The 25,288-nt window shown below is 37.8% G+C and overlaps 1 protein-coding gene across 1 annotated transcript; it reads right to left on the bottom strand.

The window, feature by feature from the left end:
• Positions 1-4,584: 4,584 nt before the first annotated feature.
• Positions 4,585-25,261, bottom strand: IVNS1ABP (influenza virus NS1A binding protein). Its single transcript, XM_032291144.1, has 15 exons — positions 24,870-25,261; positions 19,214-19,441; positions 17,468-17,596; positions 17,087-17,256; positions 16,880-16,955; positions 15,616-15,789; positions 15,188-15,313; positions 13,705-13,812; positions 9,609-9,738; positions 9,145-9,369; positions 8,618-8,739; positions 8,397-8,523; positions 8,187-8,318; positions 7,896-8,069; positions 4,585-6,454 (listed from the first exon to the last, which is right to left on the bottom strand). Exons 3-15 carry the CDS (start codon positions 17,576-17,578, stop codon positions 6,201-6,203), a joined length of 1,929 nt encoding a protein of 642 aa, XP_032147035.1. The 5' UTR covers positions 17,579-17,596; positions 19,214-19,441; positions 24,870-25,261; the 3' UTR covers positions 4,585-6,200.
• Between the last annotated feature and the right edge of the window lie 27 nt (positions 25,262-25,288).

The raw sequence follows: 25,288 nt of genomic DNA, 5'->3' as shown, positions 1-25,288 counted from the left end.
GTGTTCAGGATATTCACTAGTTGGTGTAGGACCTGTTAAGCTTTGGGTTTGCCAGATTAGGAAACCACACCACCAGCTGCACAGATGGGGCTCAAAGTGCCCTCAGAGATAGGAGCTTCCAGGCGAATGGAACAGCTTTAAGAGGGCATTGCTGCCTCTTTCCTTTTCTTTCCTGAGAAGCCAAATGTACATTCATCTGTCGCCTGCCCACCCCAACGAAAAGAACTTTTTTCAGATCTTTATCCCTCAAATTCTAGTTGTTGTTGGGTTTTTGTTTTTCCTTGCTCTAGTTTGTTACCTCCTTTTTTTTTGTTATCACTTTAATATGGGTTAATCCTGTTCATAAAATTTCCGTTCAGTCCTATCACATATTTACCCTTATGTGTATCTCAGTCTTTATTTGAAAAGTTTTTCAATGTTACTGAGATGCGAAGAGGTACTTTTTTAGCTTTCTAGTCTTTTTTATTTAAAAACATTGTTTTAAAATTTTGTTTTAGCCCTTTATTTCTTCTATTTGGAATGGTAGGGCTTGCTTTGTTTTTTTTTCCCTCTCCCTTTTTTGTTGCTTTTTGTGTATGTGATCTTAAACTTTATTACTTTTCTATTTGTTGTCCTAATCATGTAAAGCAGGGGTTGGGATTCCTTTACATTAGTGTTTTGCAACTTACTTTTTTTTTTTTTTTTTTTTTTTTTTTGGTGGAGTCTCACTCTCTCACCCAGGCTGGAACGTAGTGGCTCGATCTCAGCCTGCTGCAACCTCCACCTCTTGGGTTCAAGTGATTCTTCTACTTCAGCTTCCCTAGTAGGTGGGATTACAGGTGTGCACCACTACGACTGGCTAATTGTTTTTTGTATTTTTAGTAGACATGGGCTCTCACTGTGTTGGCCAAGCTGCTCTCGAACTCCTGACCTCAAATGATCCATCTGCCTTGGCCTCCCAAAGTGCTGGGATTACAGGCGGGAGCCACCACACCTGGCCTTTGCAACTTACTTTTACAAGAAATAGTTCATTTCTTCCCCGGGAAGACCAGGGAACATCCCCTGGTTTGGAGAGTCTCCAGCCCTCTTCATATTCTGGTCCAAGGAAAAGCCGGCTAAAGAATTGAGGTCTGAGTTTGGTGAGGTGGCTCACGCCTGTAATCCCAGCACTTTGGGAGGCAGAGGTGGGCGGATCACCTGAGCTCAGGAGTTCAAGACCAGCCTGGCCAACATAATGAAACCCCATCTCTACTAAAACCACAAAAAATTAGCTGGGTGTGGTGGGGGGGCACCTGTAATCTCAACTATTAGGGAGGCTGAGGCAGGAGAATCACTAGAACCTGTGAGGCGGAGGTTGCAGTGAGCCGAGATCATGCCATTGCACTCCAGCCTGGGCAGAAGAGCGAAACTTCATCTAAAAAAAAAAAAAAAAAGGTCTGTTGTGTTCCCACAGGGTCCTCTTGTTAAAACTTGCAGTGGTCAATTGTGACTGCACAGATTAGAACTTCACAGATGGGCTAATCCCACTTTCACATTGTGGATCTTTGACCATCACATGAAAGCTCAGGTGACACAAGACAGATCTGAAGCTCTATTTCCTTGATACTTTAAACATCACTTTAAGGGAGAACAAAACTCCTTCCATTGTCAATCCAAGTTTATTTAGACGACGTCTTGGTCAGCTTTCAGAGCCTAGGTTGCCTTGTTCGTATTTTTGACTTTTTGCTTCCTTAGCTAATTATGATGGGTTGGGATGAATTTACCTCTTTCCTCAAAGGGTGGTAACTGCATCCAAATCTCTCAAGATGTGATGCTACCCATGGTCCGTTTCTGACTTTGAGATTGGACAGGCCAGTTGCACTATTTATTGGTTATCTTGCTAATAAAACCTACTCCAGTGAATAGAACCGAGCTCCATGAAGGCAGGAACTACACTGTGTCGAGTGTCTCATATTGTGGTCAGTTAATATTTTCGACAAATCAGAAAAAAGCAGGCTCACCTACTTTAGAAAAAATACTTTACCTTTGTCTACTAAAGTTTGACTTGAAAGCTTTTAAAGTTTGTCGGGTCTGTCAGGTGAAAAGCCACTCAGTAAAGTCAAACAGGTAACACCTCTCTTAGATCTTGGAATAGGCCCCACAGAAATGGATTCTTCTGCAGCCAGAATACCTCAAGGTGTTGGCTTTCCTGAGGGTTTTAGTATTATATATGCTTGTATTTTAAAATATCCATCTCTATATTCATGGAATTCTTTAATATCTTTGGCTGTTGTTAAAAGCAAGAATTGGCCACCTTGGGGGTTTGTAGACTAGTTTTGGCCCGTGACAGGAATCCTTTTCACTTCTAGCTTGGTTTATGAACTAGGTGTGGTTTGTCTCAAATTGATTCTTGATGTTGAAAACATTGAGGACAGATTCTTGAGCAGAATAAGCAGTTATAAACCTGGAAGGTGAGGTGGTTGACACCTGAATCTGAGCTACTAGCTTGGTTCAGTCTTCTTAAAGCACAAACCATTTTCAACATCCTGTTCTTCATGACTTCTAATTTTCTTGTCTTTGCAACTCCGTTGTAGACTAATGGTGGTGGGCTAGACTACAGTAGCTCATACAGACCCCTGCAAGGTCAGTGGAAATGGTTTCCTGAAGCAATTTCTAATGAGGTAAATATGGACATGTTCTAGCCGTTCTCAGTTTGATATTTTAAAGGTTTGGTACCACGTTGGTTAAGCTAGAAAAACAAAACTTTTCCTTTGTAAGAGTAGAGTTCTGTCAAACACATGTAATCATGAGCACAGTCACACTATTAAAGTCACACCACCTCTAAAAATCCCCTCATTTCTCTTTGTAGTTAACTCCCATCCCCATCTCAGGAGGCCATTGATGTGTTTGCCATCCCTGTAGTTTTACCTATTCCTGAATGCTATATAAAAGGAAACTGTGTTTTAAGAGACAGGGTCTTGCTGTGTTGCACAAGGTCAAGTGCAGTGGCTGTTCAGACATGATGACAGCACACTACAGCCTTGAACTCCTGGACTCAGGCAGTCCTCCTACCTCAGACTCCTGAGTAGCTGGGACTACAAGTGCATACCACCATGCCCACCTAAATGGAGGCTTTTGAGTCTGGCTTTTCTTTTAGCATGATACTTGAGATTTATCCATATTGTTTATCAGTAGTTCATTCTTTTATTCCCAATAAGTATTGCATTGCCATGGATGTACAGATTTATTCATTCACCAGGTGGAAGGCTACATTGAATTCCGTTTTTGGTGATTATGAATAAAGCTGCTATATTCACATACAAGTATGTGTGAATATTTTCCTTCACTTGGGTAAATACCTATGAATGAGATTACTTTATCACAGCTTATTAGAAAATTTATAGTTTTTTAAACTGCCTGTGCACCTTTGCAGTTCCTCCAGCAGCGTATGAGAGTTCAAGCTGCTCTGTAATCTAAGCAGAATTTGGCATATTTAGTTCCAATACGTATATGTCCTTTTGCTTTTAATTTACATTTTCCCAGTGATTTATGATAGTATCTTTCTTTTTATGTTCTTACTGGTATGCACTCCTTTTGCAGTGTCTTCAAATATTTTACCCACTTAAAAATTGTTTTTACAGATATAACTCATCTTATTACCTTGCTGGACATTTTAGTTCATGTCAGAAGTTTCATTACTCCAAGTTAGATGTTTCTGTGTGCCTTTTTTCTGGCTAAAATTATGTTACTCCCTTTGGTCATCCTGAGCAAATATGTGGCGTCTATTCAGATATATGTCTCTGTTAAAGGCATTACACACAGATCCTGCGTAATGACTGAGCTTTGCTTTGTTCAATCCAATAAGGTGTGGAGCTATTAATAGTAAAGTTCAGTATTTTATTGGCCAAGATTATTGGTGCCTGTAGGTTGAAGAACCCATGACATTCACATGTTCCTGTTTATAAATTCTACTTGTTGTTCAAAGTGTCATTAATACTTTTGAAAACCTTCCAGTTTTATTATGAAGGATATCTGCAATTCATACCAATTGTTTTTTAACCTAGAGACACTTATTTAACTTAATGAAACTGCAGCTCAGCCTTACCAAAGATTTAAGGATTCATGTATCAGTGTTTTTCTTTCTCCCTTATACCTAATTAACCTTGTATCTTATGTCTCATTTGCTGACTCTTCAGATCTTTTTTTGGAACAAAAGGCAGGCTGCATGCAAATTACGACAGCAACTGAGTTTTCCATGGATCATATTCACCCTTTCTGAAGGCAACTTGCAGTTACAGAAATGTCCTATTGGGGCTCCTCCTTTGCCTACTTCAATTTTAAGAATTCTGAGGTCAGGAGAGGTAATAAGTTACACAAGTATGTACCTTGTAGATATGGATCAACAGTAACAAATGGCCATCGAGCTCCCCCGCCCCCACTTTATGGAAACTTCTCATGTTCATGAAGACTGGCTGTAACAGCTTCTTAAAACAACATACTTTGTGGCCACCAAACTACCTCTTTGGCACCCAAGGTAATTCAGGAAAACTTTGACCCAAAGTATTCCCGTATATTATTTGCAGTAAGCATGTCATTTATGAAATGAGAGGTGATCTCAAGGATTTCAGTGCTGAATCCTCAACTAAAATTTTATTTCCTTGTGCTGAATAGAACACATACAGATCCATATTAAAAACAGTCATCATATTAGGCAAATTCAAATCTGTCAATGTAGTTTTAGTCCAGAACCAAACCAGTCATAGTAATTACAGAGTTACCAAGCAAACTAATTTCTTTTCCTGGTGGTTCTTTGTGTAACAGATAAGAGAAATAAACTAGCAGAGTATCAGTGAACATTTGGAGAAGATACTTAATTATATCCTTCCTAACCCAAGTTAGCCACTGAATAGTCATCTCATCCCACATGGCCCATTAGGTTCCGGTGTGCTTCATCTTCTGTGAGAAAAAAACCTCACATAATTCCTTATTTCAGATGTATGATGCCAAGTGAGTTACTGCCCACAAATTTCTTAAGCTCATTGCTGGAAAAAACATTTCTCAAAACTTTTAGTAATGAATGTGTGCACAAGCAGCAATTGGATATTAATCCCATGGTGAAGGATTTCCTACAAAGTACCCTTACTGTGTTTGTTTGCATCAGCAGCAAGCATTAGGACACGCTATTTTGGCACCATAAGTTAGGTGTGTAGCACTACATATTAGACACAAAATCATCCCAACCAATATTTATCCATATGAACAGATAAACTGAACAAAAACATAGTTCTGATAAAGCCTGCATTCACAACCTAATGTAGTTGAAAGGAATTTTTTTCACAATTGAGGGATGCTATTTAGGATTGTTTGTTTTGTTAATAATAAAAACAGGAATTATATAGAAGATAAAACACCATTTTTTTACTGCTATATAAAACATACCCTCAATAAGTCAAAATATTTAAAACCAGTGTTTCAAAAACCAAAAATCACAGCCATGTTACTGTTCAGCAACTCCATTCAAATAAATGTTAGTACTGCATTCTCGAAGGAAGAAAACTGCAGCCGAGGCAAAAGCTCTGAAGTTTGCACTCTGGGAGTTTAAAAGACAGACCCTACTCTGCAAACTTTAAGACTGCCACTCTGCTTCAGTAACTCCAACCTGCCAAATTTTACTTCAATAGGTAAAGCACTCTGCTGAGAATATAAAAAGTTATAAAAGGCAATCATAAAAGATTAAATATTGGTAGGCATGTCAGCTTCCTTTTAATAAAAACAAAAATAGTCAATGTCATCTATTTAAATAAGTATCTTTCATTATAGAGTGTTCCAGTTATTGAAAAAGGGCCCTTAAAAAACCCAACTGTCTACATCTTTAAGCCCTACCCCTTACCCCATAATACACATTTGAGGGAAGGGTCATTTAATGTGCAAATTAGCAAAACGAATATGGAGGAGAGGGGACTTCTTGAAATGATGTGCCCAATCAATTCTTGGTTTATTCTTTTCCAAAAAGTAAAATAACCAAAGTCTTAAAAATACACAAAACAGACCCTTCATCTTTGCATTCCTTTCCAAATAAACACAAAAAGTATGTACAGCATGTTTAATAATATGCAATATGCAAAAGCTTTGTGTTGCTGTTAGCAACATCTATACCCACCCACCCTCCTTCTTCACAAATGTACCTCTACTAAACACAATTACATCACTAAGCCTGTTAGTTTGAGAGGGTCTTAAATTTGTTAAAACTGGAAAATCTTTGTATAGGGGCTCCATTCATTTGACTCAAGGTTATAGACTTCCACCGTATTCAGAAATTCATTGCCATCGAATCCTCCCACTGCATAAATGGTGTTCCCTACAGTTGCAATCCCAGCATTGCTCCTAGGTGAAGTCATATTTGCCATCATCTTCCATTCATTTCTAGTTGGATCATACATTTCCACACAACTGATGGCATGAGAACCATCAAAGCCACCACATACAAACAGTTTGCCTAAAAGAGAAATGAGATGGGGTAAATCCAGAGACTAAAGTGTAATATGGTAAAACTCCCCTAAATCCATCTTTTGCTTAAAAATCGGTGTTTTTTTAAAAATAGAAATGCCTATTCAGTCAAAAAGAACTTATTAAATGCCTATTAATATGGCAAATACTCTCTAAGAGCTGGGAATCAAATCAATAAAAAACCATTCCCAAATGGAACTTAGGCAACTTAAAAGGGGGAGGGAGAGGAAACAGTAACAGCATCTAAATTAAATATAATTTTCACAACAGCTCTGTGGTTGTTACTATTATTTCAGAGAAGAAGAAAAGAAGCAGAAGCTGGACAATTACCTACAGATGCAGCTCCTAAGTAACAAACCAGAATAGTACTGTGCACTGAACTTTGTATCAGCCCAATGTACAGAATTAAGACTCAAAAGAGATTATAGGAAAGCAGAAAAATATTTTAGAGCTTTCCAACTGTATAAAATGATTTGGGGGTCAGGTGCAGTGGCTCATGCCTAAAATCCCAATACTATGGGAGCCCAAGGTGGGAGGATCGCTTGAGCCCTGGGATTTGTGACCAGCCTGGGCAACACAGTGAGACCATGTCTCATTAAAAAAATAAAATGATTGTGGTATAGAAATTTCTTCTGGAAACGGAGTTATGAGTACTTTCAAATAGATAAAATGTTAGCAATAAATATTCTGCAGCTTAGAAAAAAATTATTACTGATTTGCAAATTCATTATTTTTTCATTTGACTATCACTTAACCAACTTGCATTCCATGTATCTGTAAAGCACACTGACAAGGCTCCAGGCCAGTAGGCTAACTGCTAGTGTATCTACACTTAAGCTTTCACCAATTGAGCGATAAGCCTACTAAGATTCAGCCTGGTGCCAAAAACAATGCTAACTTTTAAATTATGATTATATAATTAGACATTAAATAAAAGTCAATAAAATGGATGTGGAAAGAAAGCTGTGTCTCATTTAAAAAGTTTAATGCTTTTGGAAACTTGTTAAAATAGTCTAAAGGTTGTTATTTCCAATTAGGGTATGGGGTAGAAAATTGGAAAAGATTAGGGATTTCCATTTACTTTGTTTTGCAGATCAGATTCTTGAAATTCTGGCTCTAAAGAAGGGGAAACTCAAAATCCAAGATGATGCATTATGGATATGGTTTATGGAAGAAAATGACTTAGAAATTCCCTCAATGCACCCATCAAAAGAATGGTGAATTAATTTATATATATCAAGTATTAGAAGTCTTTGATTAGAAAATATATTTCTAAAGGACAAATCACCTCAATCTTCATTGCATCAAAACAGATGACGGATTCTGAATTCTTAACTATACAACTATAGTTATCATTGACCTTTCCTGTCAGAATTTTAGAACAGTCTTGCCACTATCTGTTCTTCACCTCTCCAAATACCAACACTCACCATTAAGAACAGCCACTCCAGCTCCTCGCCTAGCCACATTCATGGGCGCCATTAAAGTCCAGGTGTTATTTTCAGGATTGTAACGTTCTACTGTGTTCAGACAATTCCAAGATTCTGCACCTCCGATTATGTACAAATAACCACCAAGCTCACAGACTGCAGATTGGTGTCTCCCTACAAAAAAAAGTCAAGATTATTGCTACATCTCCCAGACTTTAACTGTGTAGTATACATACTGTTAATTTGAAGATCTTTAAAAAAATAAACTTTAAGGAAAAAAAATCAACTTACGAATGTTAAGAGGAGCACAGCTTGTCCACAACTTTGTTACAGGATCAAATACATCACAGTTTTTCAGTCCTTTTTGACCATATGGATCAGAGCCACCAACGATGTATAATTTTCCATTCAGAGCACACACTCCTATGTAAGTATAAAATAAAGTTACATATTGATAATTACCACATTAGAATACTGGATATCTCAGGAGAAAATTATTACCTGCATTACAACGGTTAGTTCTCAATTCTGGAACACGAATCCAGTCATCTACGTTAGAATCATACATCTCTCCACAACTCAGGTCATCTGAGTGGCCATTTGATCCACCTACCACATAGAGTTGGCCCTATGCCAAAAGGGAGAGATGAGAATTTCCGACATCCTAAAGTTATGGGAAAAAAGCTAAAATATGGGTTGCTCCTGCAAAAGAATGGGCTTACCATGAGTACAGCCATTTGAAATCGGGCTCTTGGTGTTCTCATGGGAGCAAGAAAGGACCAATGATCTGTATGCGGATCATAGCATTCGACTGTTCGAAGACATTCCTCTCTGTTATAGCCACCTGGTAAAAAATAAAACCATGAAGATTTATGTTTAAAATATTAAACTGGACCAGGGTTTCTAGTACTGTAAGTTTAAGAAATCTGCACAATGAGAAAAAGTATTAAAACTTTTTAAGGATGCCTTAGTTGATCTTTTAAGTGCTTGTAATAGCTAAAAAATAACATTATCAGTGTAAGTAAATTGCTTAGTCTTGGCTTGAAAATTAGAAAATCAGCCATATCATAATTTTTTTAAAAATTGAAGGTTAGGCATATTCAATACTATTGTTATTTCTCTTAGTGGATTGATGTAAAAGATGGCATATTAAACCCTCCCTTTGCAAGTTTGTATGTCATAAAAATGCCCATCTACATGCTTAGCCAGTTGAATGCTTCTGTTACATCACTCATACTTCTGTTCTTACCTGCAGCTATGAGTTTGCCATTCATCTCTGCTGTTCCCAGCCCAGATCGTGCGTAGTGCATAGGAGACATGGGTTTTTCTATTAGCTCATCTTGTTGCATCTCAAAGCTTAAACTCTTACTTAGTTTTGGAGTACTTGTTGGTGAGCTCTGTGGGCTGTTTCTCCCGTGAAGAAAAATGACACAGAATATACCATCCAGCACAGCCAGGCACAAGTAAGTGTTATCTGTAAGCACAAGAGTTCCATGTTTAAGATGTAATTATTACTTTTGCTTGGTGTATATGATCCTGAATTGGACTCCATATTCTCCATATTCCAGACTGGAACAGCCTGCTATCGTTTTCCAAATTTAGTTGCTTCCAAGTTTTTTCCTCGAGTAGTCAATTTAAAAGGTGTTCAACTGGCAACACTCATTCTTAAAAATAGATAAGCTGAAAACAGTCTGGCAAGTGTAATATACTTACTTGAAGTCTTTTCCGAAGCAACGATTTTCCACTCATGCTTAGGGCTTTGTACTGTAGCATTTGGAGAAGGGAGACATCCAGTTGAACTGCTACTTATCTGCTTATGGACATTCTCACGTGGTGCCTTTTTCTGCAAAATCAAAAGGTAGCTACAGAAACCTAGCCAAAGACCACATCTGATGTACCTTTGTTCCTGAGCTATTCCACAACACTGAGTATCCTTCACCTATATATGAATAGCACACTAACTTTAATTCAAGCCAACACTTTGAAAATGACACAAATTACTGGCATACTTCCATCTCCACTTAATGATGAGACAACTACACCTACACAATTAGCCTAGGTAAGAAAAAGCTCAGTTTAAACCATTTGAGAAACGTTGCAAATCAAGACCTCAATAGAAGAAAGAAAAAAAGCCTGTAATTGATATAAGCTCACAGATTTTTATATTAAGTATAGGATCTTCTAAAAGAATGCTTTAAATTTAAAATAGAATGAATTAACAGAGAATACATTTAACCCACGGTCTTCATGAAATTCTCAAACCTAACTAAATTACGTGTACAGGTACCCTTCATACAATGTCAGCAAAACGTAAGCAGACAAATTCATCCAGTTTCTCTGAAAGTACTTTACAGGAAAAGAGTGGCAATTACAAGAAACACTTAAAGAATATTTCTTTAGGGTTACCTTATAGGTATTATAGAATGGTTTTCTAGACAAAATTACATCAAAACACAATAGTAATCAGAAATGAAACATTACTAAAAACAACCAAATATTCACAAAAGTAGAATATACAGGAACACTAAAGGGGGAGAAATGAACAAAGCTGCCAATTTCAAAATGATTATAAGAGAACTACATACGTGTTCTCATGTACGAGTTTTCCTTGATGGCTTCCAATGACTTTAGCTCTTGCCACTTCCAAAGGATATGATTAAACGGAATTGGAAGATTAAAGACTACTCTGAGAGGAACTGCCAAATGAACAGGAAGCACCCTTCAGCACCTGGCCCAGTGTGCTAATCCCACTTGGTCAAGATGGTCAGACCACATGGATAGGTAAGATTTCTAATGGAAATTTCTGTTGCTAGTGGAAGCACAAAGCCATATAACAAGTAATAGAGAAAAAGATTTTGGTAGCTACTTGGAGCTATTAAGAAAACTATCAAAAGTTAGGCCTGAGCCATTCAACTAGTGTGGTTACAACATACATAGGCCATTTTGAGAAAAGGCAGGAATGTATCATTATCAGTGGTTATCATTAAATTCCACTTAGATGTTTATGATGTATCTAGGTATTACTAGATACTTTATCTACATCATCTCTTTTAGTCCAGTGAGGGTTATATTATCTACCCATTTTATAGATAAAAATATGGAAACTCAAGAAGATATGCATTGCCCAAGGCAATACAGCTAAAATAAAGATTAGGAGTTATAAAACCCACCCCTTTTATACTATGACAAACTGTCATAGTATAACAGATTTACATTATGACAGACTGTTTTCCAGTTTTTCACCATTACTAAAGTTGTGAATGCATCTGTTCATATCACTTTTATACTATGAATATTAAGAGTAAAAAATAAGGTTAGAGTTATCTAACCTTATTATTCTTAATTACAAGGTACATAAAACCCCATCCCAATCTATGGGAAGAAGGGGTCCAGATATCACAAATGGATGATGTTTACATTGAGGCTGTATTGGGGTAAGAAAACTGTTCTAATATACAAACTATAAGAGGAAATGACTGTGAAAGATAAAGCCCCTATAGCAATGAAGATAACAGGCCTAATGTAGAAATGCTGTTTAAATCCTTTATATGTAAAGGATACATCCCTAAACCTTATTTTACATGACCTCCCAGAGGATCTGACGTGTCCGGTTTAGTCCTCCTTCAAACTTTCTTTTCCTACCTTAGGTAGCTTTTACAACACGATTAGATTCTTATTGTCCTCTAACTTTTCTATTGCTTCTTCTCAACCTTTTTTCTATTCCTGAAGTCTAACATGTGTCTCTCTCATTCTTTTCACTTCATGATCTCTATTCATGGCACTACATTCTAATAAGTCACACATGTCAGAATCCCACTCATTCTCAAATTCTTCCTTTTCCCTAATCTCCCTAAACAATCACTAAGGCCTGCTAAGACAACCTTTCTAAATACAGATGTCTATTTATAGACGTAAATAGAAAATCCATCCTTTCTCCTTCATACTACTAGATTAAGCCTTCATTTTTTAAAAATCTCAACTACTACTGGCAATAGTCTATAAACTGGGCTCACAGACTTTTATTGATCTTCTGTGCCTGGTTATAAAAATAGGAAGGGTCCCAGGTAACAATTTTAGAAATTAAAAATCCAAAAATCAATTGGGATATCCCAGTCCAGAGATGGCTACCTAATAGACTGTTCCCCAGTTTTTCACTATTATTAAAGTTGCGAATGCACAACTTCCTTATCACTGTAGTCTTACCTAAGGCTTCCCACTGCCTATAGGACAAAGTATAAGCCCCAATCAAGGAGCATTTACCTACTTTCCCAGTTTTATGACCTACAATTGCAAGAGTATCATTCTTGCACAGATACTCTTTGCTATCTAACATCTCTCCCTTTATCTGCTATGCAGACTCCTCTAAATCCTAAGACTGCTCAAAAGTTACCTCTTGTGTGAAATATCCCTGGCTTCTCTCCTGTCTCATTATGTCCTCCCCTTTAGGCCTTTTGTAGCTACCTCTCATGAGGCTTATCTTTTGGCCCACACTTAGAAGGTCCTACAAGCAGAAACTGTTTTGTGTTGCCATACTGAACATTATGGTCTACCACTTATTTGGCACTCAACTTCTGCATGTTGAAAAGGTACTTTTAAAATGTTAACTCAAAATGTTTAGAGTTAAGGGGAAAAATATCCTCAATATTCAAAATCTACAGACATAAGTTCTCAACTAATTCACATTCCAAAACTCTTAGAAAATAAAGATATTCAGCTACTATTGCCACAGGACACCAGAGAGAGCTAACACCTGATAATGGAACCATGTAGGCTACTACTGAATCTACCACTTACCCTCTGACTTTTAAAGGAAAGCATTCCTTAGTCTGGGTAGAGTTGACTACTTAATAGCTTGTAGTCACAAACATAATGTTGAACTAAAGGTCAGATAAAAAGAATACCTACTATATGACCATTTATATAAATTTTTCAAGCATAGCCAAAGTAATGTAATGTGTCAGAAGGTAAGATAATGGTTTCCTTTGGGAGCACTATAGGGAAAAGTTTGGGAAAAGGCAGAAGAAAGTCTGCCAGGATGCTAGAAACTTTCTCTTCTTGACTTGGGTAGTGTCTACACTGATAGGTTCACTACGTGGCAGTTACGACTTGTGTACTTTTCTGTATTTGTCCATAAACTGAAAACGTTTATACCTGAGAAGTTTTCTGTTAATTGTTGGTAATGTGTCTGAATAGTTATGTGTTTACTCACAGGGGAAAAATGAAATTGGATTTTATAAAAGGCAAAGTAACTCAATCAGCACAGTGGAACTCTACTATATTTTAATTCATTTTGCTTAAGAAACATCTAGATCAGGTTGTAACATATGGTCAACCACTTTTAAATTTATTACATTGTATAGTTAATCTTAACTATACCATTTGTAATTTCCAGTAAGACAGTTCAGTAGTTAACATCCAAAAAATTTCTTTCATAGCCATCAACAATTTAAGTCCCCCTGCCCCTTTAAAAAAAAACAAAAAACTGAGTTTATCAGTCATACCTGCCACAAACAACTACTTTTCATAATCTTCCCAAATAATTTCTAAATTGTTTCATCTTATCGGCCTTTACTATTTGTAATTCCTGCTTTATGAGGAAAAAAGTTTCAATAGGGTTTCCTAATTTGTTAATATCTTTTCATGTGGGAAAAATACTAACTCTAAGATATGCTTGTTTTCTCCCGAAAATTTTTTTGTCCAGTTATACCAATGAAATTGGTCCACTTTCCTTTATTAAAGGAAAATTTATGCTATAAAATTCTCTAGTCAAATTTTAACCTGAGGTTACCTCAGACTGTGCAATGTGTACCTGCACAAACTGAATGTGGTCATCATCACTGCCAAACACCTCAGCCTGTCCATCTAGTAGGTTCCCATCAAGCAGCTTGTGATCAGCTGAGTAGTACAAGGTTTGAACCTGCAAAACAGCAACAGAACACCCATGTGGCTACGGTCACCATGGCTACTCCACTAGTATGCAGATCACACAAACGCCTCAAGGTAACCTCCAGTGTGCTTCTTGAGCTTCTTGACATATTACTCTGGCAGGATCCGGAGGTAAAGAAAAATACATGTCATGGTAGTAAAAATTTTAAAAAAACAAAAACAAAAAAACAAAATCAAATACAAAATCTTCCAGTACTGGCTGAAGAGTCGTTGGCTTGATTGGCTTGAAAGAAATCTTCATTTTTTTCATAGCTTCTATTATATAACAGTAAGAAAAAAAGCACTAATACAATATATACTCTTAAAGAATATACATATTTACAATAAAACACTGAATATAGTTTACACCTTTGCAGATAAGTGGTCTGGTTTGCATAAACATATTTCCTTCCTGTAAGCAATGTCAAGAAAAACAAAGAAACAAATGCAAAAATTCAAGCAAGCTGTAGAATTATCTTCCTTGACAGATGCCAATATATAGCTAATGCATCTGACTTTCAAGTGGGAATCATAGAATTTAAAGATAATCTGTTAGCCCTTTTAGAACATAACGATGACATATTTCTACAGGCCTAACAGATTTGATAAGACCTCATAAAGGAACTCTGAAAAGGTTTAAGTGGAGAGAGAAACTCAAGGTTACTCCACTGCTCCACCTGCGTGATTTCAATTCCCACTGTTTCTCCATCAATTTTGTTTATCTTATGTATTTTTTTTTTTTAAAGTAGCCCAAGTTAAGTGAGTGACTATATGTATGCACAACACCATTGAAAAACACACAGCTTTAAAGACAAGAATCCTGTAAAGGAGTAAACACCATTAAATCATCATCGTTCTCTGCCCACAGCGGATTTTTCTTAGGAGAACTGGGGCAGGACTGCTGCTTCTTTACGTGTCAATACACTTGAGGTTTCTTCTTGTTTCTTCAGTCTTGGGTATCCTAGTTTTGTTAATAAACCTATGGGGAGATAAATCAATGGGGAGGAACAACCATTAGAAGCTTTTACCTACTTGTCAAATTTAAAGCAAAAACCTGTGAAGAAAAATTAAGAATCTACAGAAAATTTCAGTACCACTTCCCATTTCTAAAGCAAATTACATGCTACTTTAAAGAAAGTTAACAGCACATAATAAGCAAAGAAATAAAAAAAGAAAAGCAGAAGACCAAACTGAACAGTTCATTCAGCTCACCTGGACACCCCCCCTGTTTCTCAGCTTAGGGGTACCTATAGCAAAATTTAAATTCTTTAGGGTCATGGTTATAAAATAAAAGTGAAAGGGAATCCTTCATGTTATAGCAAAATAATTTTTAAAAATGGTTGAATCCCATTTACTTTAAAACTAACCTCTTCCATCAGCTCTTCCAGACTGTCTCCATTCTCCCAGATGCTACGCTGCACCCAGTTGATTACCTTTGTATACAATTTGCCATTGCTGGGCAAGCAAACATTATCTTCAAGCATTACCTCCAACTAGAATTGGGAAAGACAATGACACATGGATCAGTGTTAGGCTTCTAGTTCTCCCCTTAATTCTCCATTTCATGATAAAGTTGTCGTAGATGCACAATTCATTCCATACATTTAATTTGTAAGGAACCAGTAATCAAAAACAAAGAAAGTAAACAAACTGGTGGATAGAAACCCATTACACTGCTAAATAACAATATAATTTCAGTGTATTATTTCATAATCATTACTCACTTGATGAAACATAGAGAAAGATTCCATGCCTGGAATCAGATAGTATACATCTGTTTATAGACTTTACTCACCTTTAACCTTGGAAGCTTAAGAAATTCCTCTTCTCCTGAAATTTGTAACAAATGCTCCTGAATATAAGCATCAACCTTATTCAACAAACGGGAGTCTCCCATACAACTTGCAAAATTTCGGTAAGAGATGCAGCTGGTAACATCCATTCTAGATAGTAAATAATCACCACAAACCTTGGAAAAGAAATATATGAGTGCCAACACTTACATATTTTTTATTCGACAAATATATATAATGTTCAATGTGTAAGCACTACGTGAAGATACAAAGATAAATCAAAAACTACTGTCTTAACAGATGTAATAGTGGTATTAACATGTATACAAATGACAAACATCAAATTATGCCATACAGACATGTAAGTTTTAGTTTAAGGAGAGATGCAACAAATTGAAATGCTATGTAGGTTCACATAAGTATTTTCAAGTAGAATAATTTGATAAGGCTTCATGAGAGGCAAAATCTGCACTGAGCTCTACAGGAGAGATGATGTTGAATGCAGACAGAAGTAGAGAAGATGCTGCAAAGAATTTAATTTGGTTGGAGAAAAGGTAACTAGGAAATAGTTTTGGAAAAACAGCAACTATATTAGGGAGAATCTAGAATACTAAATTCACAGATAGGTGCTATAAATTAAGGAAGGATTTCTGAGCAAAGGAGTGGCATTAGAAGAAGGGCTAGCAAATCAAACTTTTTCTTGAAGGGCCAGATAATAAAAGCACTTTAAGCTTGTAGGCCATACTGTTTGTCACAACTGCTCAATTCTGTCACTGTAGCTGGAAAGTAGCCATAGACCATATGTAAATGAACACACATGGCTGCGTTCCAATAAAACTTTATGAAAATAGGCAGCTGGCCTGCGGTCCTTAAGTTTACTGACCTCCATGCATTAGAGTATTAAATGCCTTTTTTCCAGTGAATAGAAGGAATACTTTTAGAGAGCAAAAGAAGCTTAGAAAACAGAATTCAGGACATAAGTTATGTGATTAACTCTTAAGAAAAACATTAATTTTAATTCATGCTATCAGAGGCTGAACAAGAGAAGACTGCTGGGAGAGTTAAGACTTTAGCCCAAATTATCTGAGAAGTGTGATCCTGCTACATTATTATAGCCAAACAGTTAAAATAACATTGACTCCTCTAAGGGAAAAAAGGGACATTATCAAGTCCTTGAGACTAACAAGATGTTTTATGACAAATTCAGCATTCTGATATCACAAAATTAGACTCTGTAAGTGATTTTATTTACTTCTGATACTCTACCTGCTTTACCCGATCCATCTTCAGCTTTTTTGCTGCAGAATAAACATCCTTTACCAATTCCTTATCTGCTTTCAACCTATTAAAAAAAAAAGTTACTTATGATAACAAAGCCATAAAACACAGATACTTAATTTAAATGTATGTAGCATGACTTGAAATTTCCTGAAGATATTCCTTAATTATATGGTTTACTTTAAAAGTACTTACTGAGCAGTGTAGGCATAATTCAGCAAGACTTCAACAGCTTCTGGATTGAGATCATCAAATTTCACATGAGAAATTCCATGAGGATCGCTATCACTATTAAAGATTTCAAATAAATAGGGACTGCAGCAAGCTAGCACTGCTCTGTGTGCTAACATTTCATGGCCACAGACCTGAAATTTTGAAGAATCGTAATTAGAAGTATTGTGGATTATGTACTTCTCTAGCTAATTACTACATTGGATTCCTTTATCTTACATTTCTTAGTAGTCTTTTAAAAAATCATTTCATTAAATGCCTATGAAAAAGAAAATAAGCAAATCTAACAACTTACAGCTTTTAGTAATAACAAATTCTATAAATTTTGAATTAAGTTGTAAATACCTGAAGTCGAACATCACAGAACTGGCCACTCTTCCTCAGGGCATTTAATTTGGCAACAGAAGACTCAATAAAATTTTCATCCTCAAACATCAAATATCCATTGGGAATCATTTTTCCTTATAAATTTGTCTAAATGACAGAAAGAAAGCTGAGTTATTTTACTTGCAAATGATGGTTTTAAAAATATAATGCTAAAGAGTAATACAGCCTCTTTATTCTCAAATTCCATCCTATAAACAACATATAAAAATTTCATCACACAAAAACTTAACTGAAACAATGTGATTAAATCTTAATTAGTGCTATCAGAGGCTGACAAAACCACCCTACCAGAGAAGATTGCTGAAATAGTAAGACTTTAGCCCAAATTTTCTGTCTTTAGCCTAACACCCATGCTAAATGTCCAAGTCTTTGTTCCCCAATACTTTGGTCATAAGACTTTTAAAGGATTCAAACAGTAGCAGGTATGTCAACAATTTGTCCAGGTTCCCATGTCTATTAAGCAAATTCATTCAAGGGAAGGAAATGAAACTCCATCCTGCCCAAACCCATGTAACAAGTAACCTAAAAGCCTAAAAGGGTGAAACAGAAAATTTGAGTACATATAGGTTTCCTTGGATTTGGGCTCCTGTCATTCTTTATAGTTTTCAAAATTATATATAATCAAGATTTATATGTAGAAGATTGTCCAATTTCTTCCTTCCTTGCCTAAAACACAAACTTTAAAAGTCTGATTAGTCTTGTCATGGTATCCTCAAAATGATTTTTATAAATGTTTTGATGTATACATAGTGATTAATAAAAGATGAATTTATATTCTGTTCCCTTTCGTTCATATATTCTAAATCATTTATCAGATTATATAAATGGAAACTTAAATTTTTTTTTGTATTTAACCATTATTTATAAACAACTGACTAATGACTACACAAAATGCATAATTAAAAAAACAGTAATAGGCCGGGCACGGTCTCACACCTGTAATACCAGCACTTTGGGAGGCTGAGACAAGTGGACCATTTGAGGTCAGGAGTTTGAGATCAGCCTGGCCAATATGGTGAAACCCTCTCTCTACTAAAAATGCAAATTTTTAGCCAGGTGAGATGGCAGGCACCTATAATCCCAGCTCCTCACAGGGGTTGAGGCAGGAGAATCACTTGAACCGGGAGGCAAAGGTTTCAGTGAGCCAAGATGGTGTCACCACACTCCAGCCTGGGCAATAGAGTGACTCCATCTCAAAAGCTAAACTAAACTAAAATACAGTAATAGGGAGTCCAAAGCAAGAAGATTGTCTTGAGCCCAGGAGTTTGAGACCAGTCTGGGAAACAGAGTGAAATCCTGTCTCTACAAAAAATTTAAAAATTAGCCAGTCGTGGTGGTGGCGCACACCTGTAGTCCCAGTTACTAGGTAGGCTGAGGCAGGAGAATCACTTGAGCCCAGGAGTTCCAGGCTGCAATAAGCTATGATCCCACCACTGTACTCCAACCTGGGCAACACAGTGAGACCCCATCTCTTTAAAAAAAAAAAGGCAATAGGAGGTAACTGATTTACTTAAAGTAAAAGAAAAACATGAAAATGTTTTTTATACTAAAATGATTACTAACTTCTCTGCCTTTTTAAATCATATGTAAATGATTACTGACTTCTCTGCCTTTAAAAAAGTATGAAAGGTTTACTGTACTCAACATATTCTTCAGAAAAACAATGTGGCTTAATACTGGACTAGGCAGAGAACATTCACTTACCTACTCTGTTGGTGGCAAATGGATTTCTGGGAACTCTTAAATAGTCCAAGGACAAAGGAGTGTTAAAAGGCGCACTTCGTCAGGGTATGAAGACAGGCGGTTGAAGTAAGGCAGACGTGTCTTAAGCTCTAATGGTGATTCCAAAAACTATCAGGCTTGAAAATGATGTAATCAAGTCCTTAAAAGCTATAGACATGAATTTCTTCTGTGACAATGGTGCATCATAATCTATAACAATGATAAATTTAAGTTAGATAGTCAGAATGATCAAAGACTGTTATTGATCCAGGTAGAGCAGACCATGTAAAAAGTCCTGATCTTCAAGAAATTTGAGATAAATGGCAAAAATATTCCCATTACATAAAAAAAGAACACAAATTCAATTACACATAAACATTTTTCATTTAACCTGCAACAACCCAAGTGATCTTAAAAAAAAAAAAGGTCCTTTCCCCAGGGGTAGGGGCTAATGGCGTATGTTTATGAGAGGTATTAAAAAAAGCACAGGAATTACAGAACAAATGTCAATACTGGTAACTGTTAACTCTGATATTCTTTGCAACTAATTTCCAACTAATATGCAAACATGTGATATGTTTTGAGCCAGCAAGCAACCTTGGGCATTATTCTATTATACTATGCCACAAACTGTTCCTCAAAACGAACTCTGCACTTCCCAGACGGTTAACTTTGTTCTTCTCTCTACCTGGAAAGCCCTTAACCCAACCTCTGCCAGAGGAACTCTTCCAGCCACACAGAGCCTCTGCCAAATGCTCCCAGTTGGGAAAGCAGTTTCTCCTCATCCTCCACATGTAGAACCCTTTCTGAGAGGTATTTATGATCTTCCAGCTGATCTACATCATGCTGTATTTATATGTACTTGTTTATACTCCTTCACTCACAGGCAAAGCTTCAGTCTTGTTCATCTTTTGTATCCATCCCATCTCCTCTCTACCAGGACTAGCCTAAAAACTTGAACATAAAGATGAGTAATTTGTTGGAATAAACTAAACAGAAGGGAAAATACTGATGCCTATACTTCGTATGATCATTTTTCTCATATACAGGAATACATTACCAATGGAATAATTCTGGTTCAAACCTAATCTTCAAGGTAATCAGTCCTCCTACCTATTCTACCTCCCTCATTTTCACGTCATCAATTCCTCATGTCAAATTTGGATGGTACTTATTTTTTCATCACCTGAACTGCTACTACACCACTGTTAAGTCTAGAAACGAGAACAAAGTAATAACTTACCTGAAATATGTGCAAATATATTTATTTTTATGGATATCTTAAGATCATCTTCCTTATACATCTATAAAACAATTCTAAATCTAACAATTACGTCAAAGTGAATAATCACTTACCACAGGACTCCACTGCAGGCTGGACCAGTTCTAATTCAACAAACGTACTATGTTTAGTTCAACATGTGTCCTAACACGTTTCTCTATTAACAGGTTTCATTTCAAGGAAACTCAAGAATGCCAATTCAGGTTGGGATTGTTGTGAATGCTTACCCCTCTATCAAAACTGTATCACAGTTAGGTAATATTGATTTCCTCTGCTCTACCTTTTATCTAGGTTAATTTGGCTTTTCTCTAAGAAACTAGTTCTAATAAATGTTTTCCAAATATACACAATTCTTTGTATACAGAGAGAACACACTATCCCAAAGAAACCTTATAACATTTTCAGCCAAGGCCTGTAGCTCAAACTAAGAAAATCTTCATATATATGATACATACTGGCACAGTCAACTCACAGGCATAGCTGGCAACTCCTAACTTCAGTTTCATAAACTGCTCTTAAAAATAAGACTTAAGAGGAAGGAGCCCCCATGCAAATTGTTATATTAAAATGCATCCTCTGAAAAGCCAAAAACATAATGTGGAGATTTTGTACTATTTTAAACTTTGACCAGTTTTATTCATTTTTTTACTTATAAACTTGCCTTGATCTAACCAAGAATAACAATGGTATCCATTTATTATATTTGATAAATTGAATGTTCTACCTAAAGTTTATTTTGGAAAAAAATGGTTAAAATCACTGCAGTTCTTGGAGAAAACACTGGAAAATTTTTGGAGCAATTTGCATCAGACAAATTTGTACAATATTATTAGGGGTTTTGCAATAAAATGAATCCTATTACATTTAGTACTTGATTTTTAATTTTTTAACTCTATTCCATGACAGGTTATTAGTATTTGATTTTTAGTTCTGCAAGGTCATAATATGCACCTCATCTCTTTAATATCTACTGATCAGAGTACAAAGCTACTTGATTTTAAAAAGCCAACCCAAATCTGGATGACATATTTAAGTTAACGTAAACTTATTTTATTCAATTATTGTCCTCATAACTATATTCCTACTTCCCGCCCACCTCAAGTTTGGAGGGGATCAGATCAATCCCTGACTATAAAACCATGTTTTTGAAAGTTCACATTTACTTTAAGTGAGCTAGGGCAAATGAAGAGTTTTAAACTACTCCCCAAATTGATGGGAGATCTTATTTGGTCTATAAAACTTAAGTACAGTAACTAGTGGAATTTAAAAAATGGGGAAATTTTTTTCTATGAATATCCAAACCAAAAGTCCAAACATCCCAGAGTCATACAAGAGTATAAAACATAGAATTGTTTGGTATTTAAGATACACTTTCAACTAAATCTACACCTAGGTCACTATTCATACACTTTTAAAATTAAAACTGGGATCAAATACAACATATTCAGATAAATTCAGCATACTTTAGTTCCTTACGATAGCCAGTGCAAGAGATACTAATGACTCATAAATGAGTAATTAAACTTCTTTAATAACACTCAGAAGTTCACAGCTTAAGTGAAATACAATTCGACAGGTCTTATCAAAGAGTTATTAAAAAGGTAGTCACAATATGGCCTCTCCTAAAATTTTTCTCTGGCCTTCGGTAAGTGCAACATAAAACAAAAGGCAATCTTTTGAGGGCAGTCAACTCCCACCAAATAGCCATCAACTGCATTTTTAAAGGAAAGACTTAACTAAACATATGGTAGGCACAAACTGAAATGGAAAGCTCATATCATAACACAATAGAGTTAACTCAATTCCCTAGCCTTGAACACTTCACAGTCCAGTCACAAAGATAAAAGAAGCTGTGAAAATAGCTTGAACAAAAGGGAAAAAAGGTATGTCAGCAAATATATTCCAGAAACTGCAGCTATTTCGGTTTCAGTAGATTGTAAATTTGCAGGATGCATATAATAGTGGGCAAGGAAGTAAGAGAGCCTAATTCTAAGGTTTAAACAGTGCTAAGCATGGACAGCAGATGAAGGATTAAACAAGGAAGCATAGAGCATCCTAGCAGAAAAGTAGGGGGTGGTCTAGGGGAATGAGTAAAGCATGGAAACAGGGCAGTTAGTAAAGATTCTGTACACCCATGCTCCTTTAAAGCAGTGAAGATGTAAGATACTTTATCTTAGATATGTGGCATCCTTATTAAAATCAATTATCAAAATTAAGAAAATAATTCCAAAAAGCATAACAGGAAGTCGTTTATAGTTTGCTACATGGAGAAGGGAAGGAAGGGAGGGAAGAATTTGGTTTGAGATATTCTAATGCTGAGGTACCTGCATGTTAATAAGAAAAGTATAATAATGATCTAAGCCTAGGTTCAGAAACATTTATAAGGTTTACAACTTGTAATTTACAAGGATGTATTTTCTGTTGTTTTAACAAAAACCCAGAAATCACTCTTACTCATAATACTTCAATTTGCACACACTCTAGCACATGACATGGTGGGAAGACACCCAACTTCCTACTTGCAGGATTTGACTATACAATCATACTGCTAAAAAGTGGATGAAATGACTTACTTAGAGTTACTTCATCTTAGTATCAGTTATTAAGATACTTCCCTAACAGGAAAACATTTAAATTTAAAAATGTATTTGCAAATTCACATTTAATGACCATCTAACAAATCCTTCAATCAAGAAAAACAAAATCCTACCTTCCAAAATCAAATAGCTAAGAAGACACTAATTTAAAACTAAGACTAAAACCTGAAATGCTTTGTCCTGGGGGGAAAAGTTAGAAAATCAACTACAAATTAAGAAAATGGCTATAGAAATTTGTATCTATTAGTTAAGTAGAGATTTCATATATTAGGAAAATACAGAGGAAAACCATTCCAGGGCTCCCGTTGGTCAGTGGCTCAAGTTGAGTTTACCTCTGGCTACCAAATTATAGACCTGATAAGCAGCTTGCCAGCTGGCATTAAATGATACTAGTCTCAATCCAATTCTAAAGTCCACGTTTACCTCACATCCAGACTAACTACTCCTTCAGAATCTTTAAGACAGAAGTTTCAGCAGGCTTTAGCTTAAAAGTAATCAGTATTTTGTTATCCCTAAATCAACCACTGGTGCTAGAATTATTAAAAGAAAGCACAGCATGTGGCTGTCTAGTCCATGCTGCACTTATTCATCTGTTAAGAGTGGTACTAGGCTTCCAGAGTTGTCATTTATTAGTAAACAGATCACAACTCACAAATCAACGAATAGCTGGACGCCAAGGTGTTCTAACACTCCATCACTGCAACAGACTCAAGAAACAAAAATGCGCCCTTTTGGCCATCTGATTTCTCCTTGAAATGTCAGCTGTCTCAAACCAATAGATATGTCCACTGCGTATTGCGGGGCGGGGGGAGGGGGGCGGTAAATGCAGTTCTCAAGTAGTGGTTCAAGTCTCCCTAGGTTCAACCCTTCGCCTGATGCCTTTCTATCATCAAGAGCTTATAATGAGATACACTTTACAAACAGGGTGGAGGGACGGAAAAAGAGCAAATCTTGCCACTGACTTATTTCATTAAAAAGAAAAGGCGTCTCAGGCCTTCTTTCTCGCGCGGCCAGGTCGGCGCCCACTCCGAAGGCTGCGAGGCTAGGCCCCCAGCGCCCGCACGCCCCCGCCCGGGATTGGCCAGCCCCGCAGTCACTCAACACCGACACGTCAGGGCAGCCGCTCCCTCCCTCCTCCCGCCCCCTTCTCCCCGCGCTTGGCAAGAAAAGCGGGCAACGTGGAGCGGGAACAAAGGACCCCACGGCCCACGGCGATCGGGGACTCCGTCCCACCCTACTCCAGGCCCAGGGCAGGCTGCCCGCCCACACGCACCGGGTCCCAGGATCTCTTACAGAAGAGAATCCCACACCCCGGGCAAACCCCATGGCTAGGCGTCCGTTCTTGACAGCAAGAACCCGGAGTCCCGCGCCCTCCTTCCGGCGGGTCATCCCTGCCCCGCAGCGCCCTAACCCAGGCCCCCTAAAGCCCTTCGAGCAAAAAAAAAATTTCGTTCCTCCCAGCCTGCCTCCCCCGCGCCAGTGTAGAAAAGGGGCTCGAGCCTCCGCGCGCTCCGAGGCGCCCGCCCTGGGCCGCCAACGCGACTTGGCAACCATGGCAGCGGGGGAGCGCGGGCCCAGTGCGGCGCGGGCTTCAGGTCCCAGAGGGCGACGGCGGCGGCCGTTTGGGGGTTCCTCCCCTGACGAGGACACCGCTTCCGCGCCTCCCACCCTCTTCCCATCCGCCGGCGCCATCCCCTCACCTCGGATTCCGGCCGCGCCCTCTCCCTCAACTGCCGTTCCTAAAACCAGAGCGTATTACCTGGTTCATCTCTGAAGAGATGGAAACATTCATCTCTAGAGCTTCGACGGGAAGCAGGAGGAAGCCGGCGGGAATCGGCCCACAGAAAGCGCCAGGAGACGGCGGAAGAGGGGAGCGGTCAAGTAGAAGGACGAGGGGCCAGTCCGTGGAGACTGCGGGGGGTGGGGGGAAGCGCCACCGAGAACTCGCAGGAACTCGCTCGCTCACCGACACAGCCGCGCCGAAGCAGCTGGCGGAGACACTGCGCCCAGCAGCTCTGAGCAACCGACCTCCACGCGCGACCGGGAGACACTGCCTCCGCCGCCGCCGACTGCTCGCGCCGCACCCCCTCGCACGTCACCACGTGCGCCGCCGCCGCCAACGCCTCCCGGCCTGCTTCCGGCTCGAAGCCGTCTGCGAATCACAGGCGAGCCCCATAA

The sequence above is a fragment of the Sapajus apella genome, unplaced genomic scaffold, assembly GCF_009761245.1.
Source record: "Sapajus apella isolate SASKATOON/1434 unplaced genomic scaffold, GSC_monkey_1.0 scaffold25, whole genome shotgun sequence".
In the NCBI taxonomy this organism is placed as follows: Eukaryota; Metazoa; Chordata; class Mammalia; order Primates; family Cebidae; genus Sapajus; species Sapajus apella.
The sequence above is the reverse complement of the archived record's forward strand: the minus strand, read 5'-3'. Positions and strand labels throughout refer to the sequence as shown.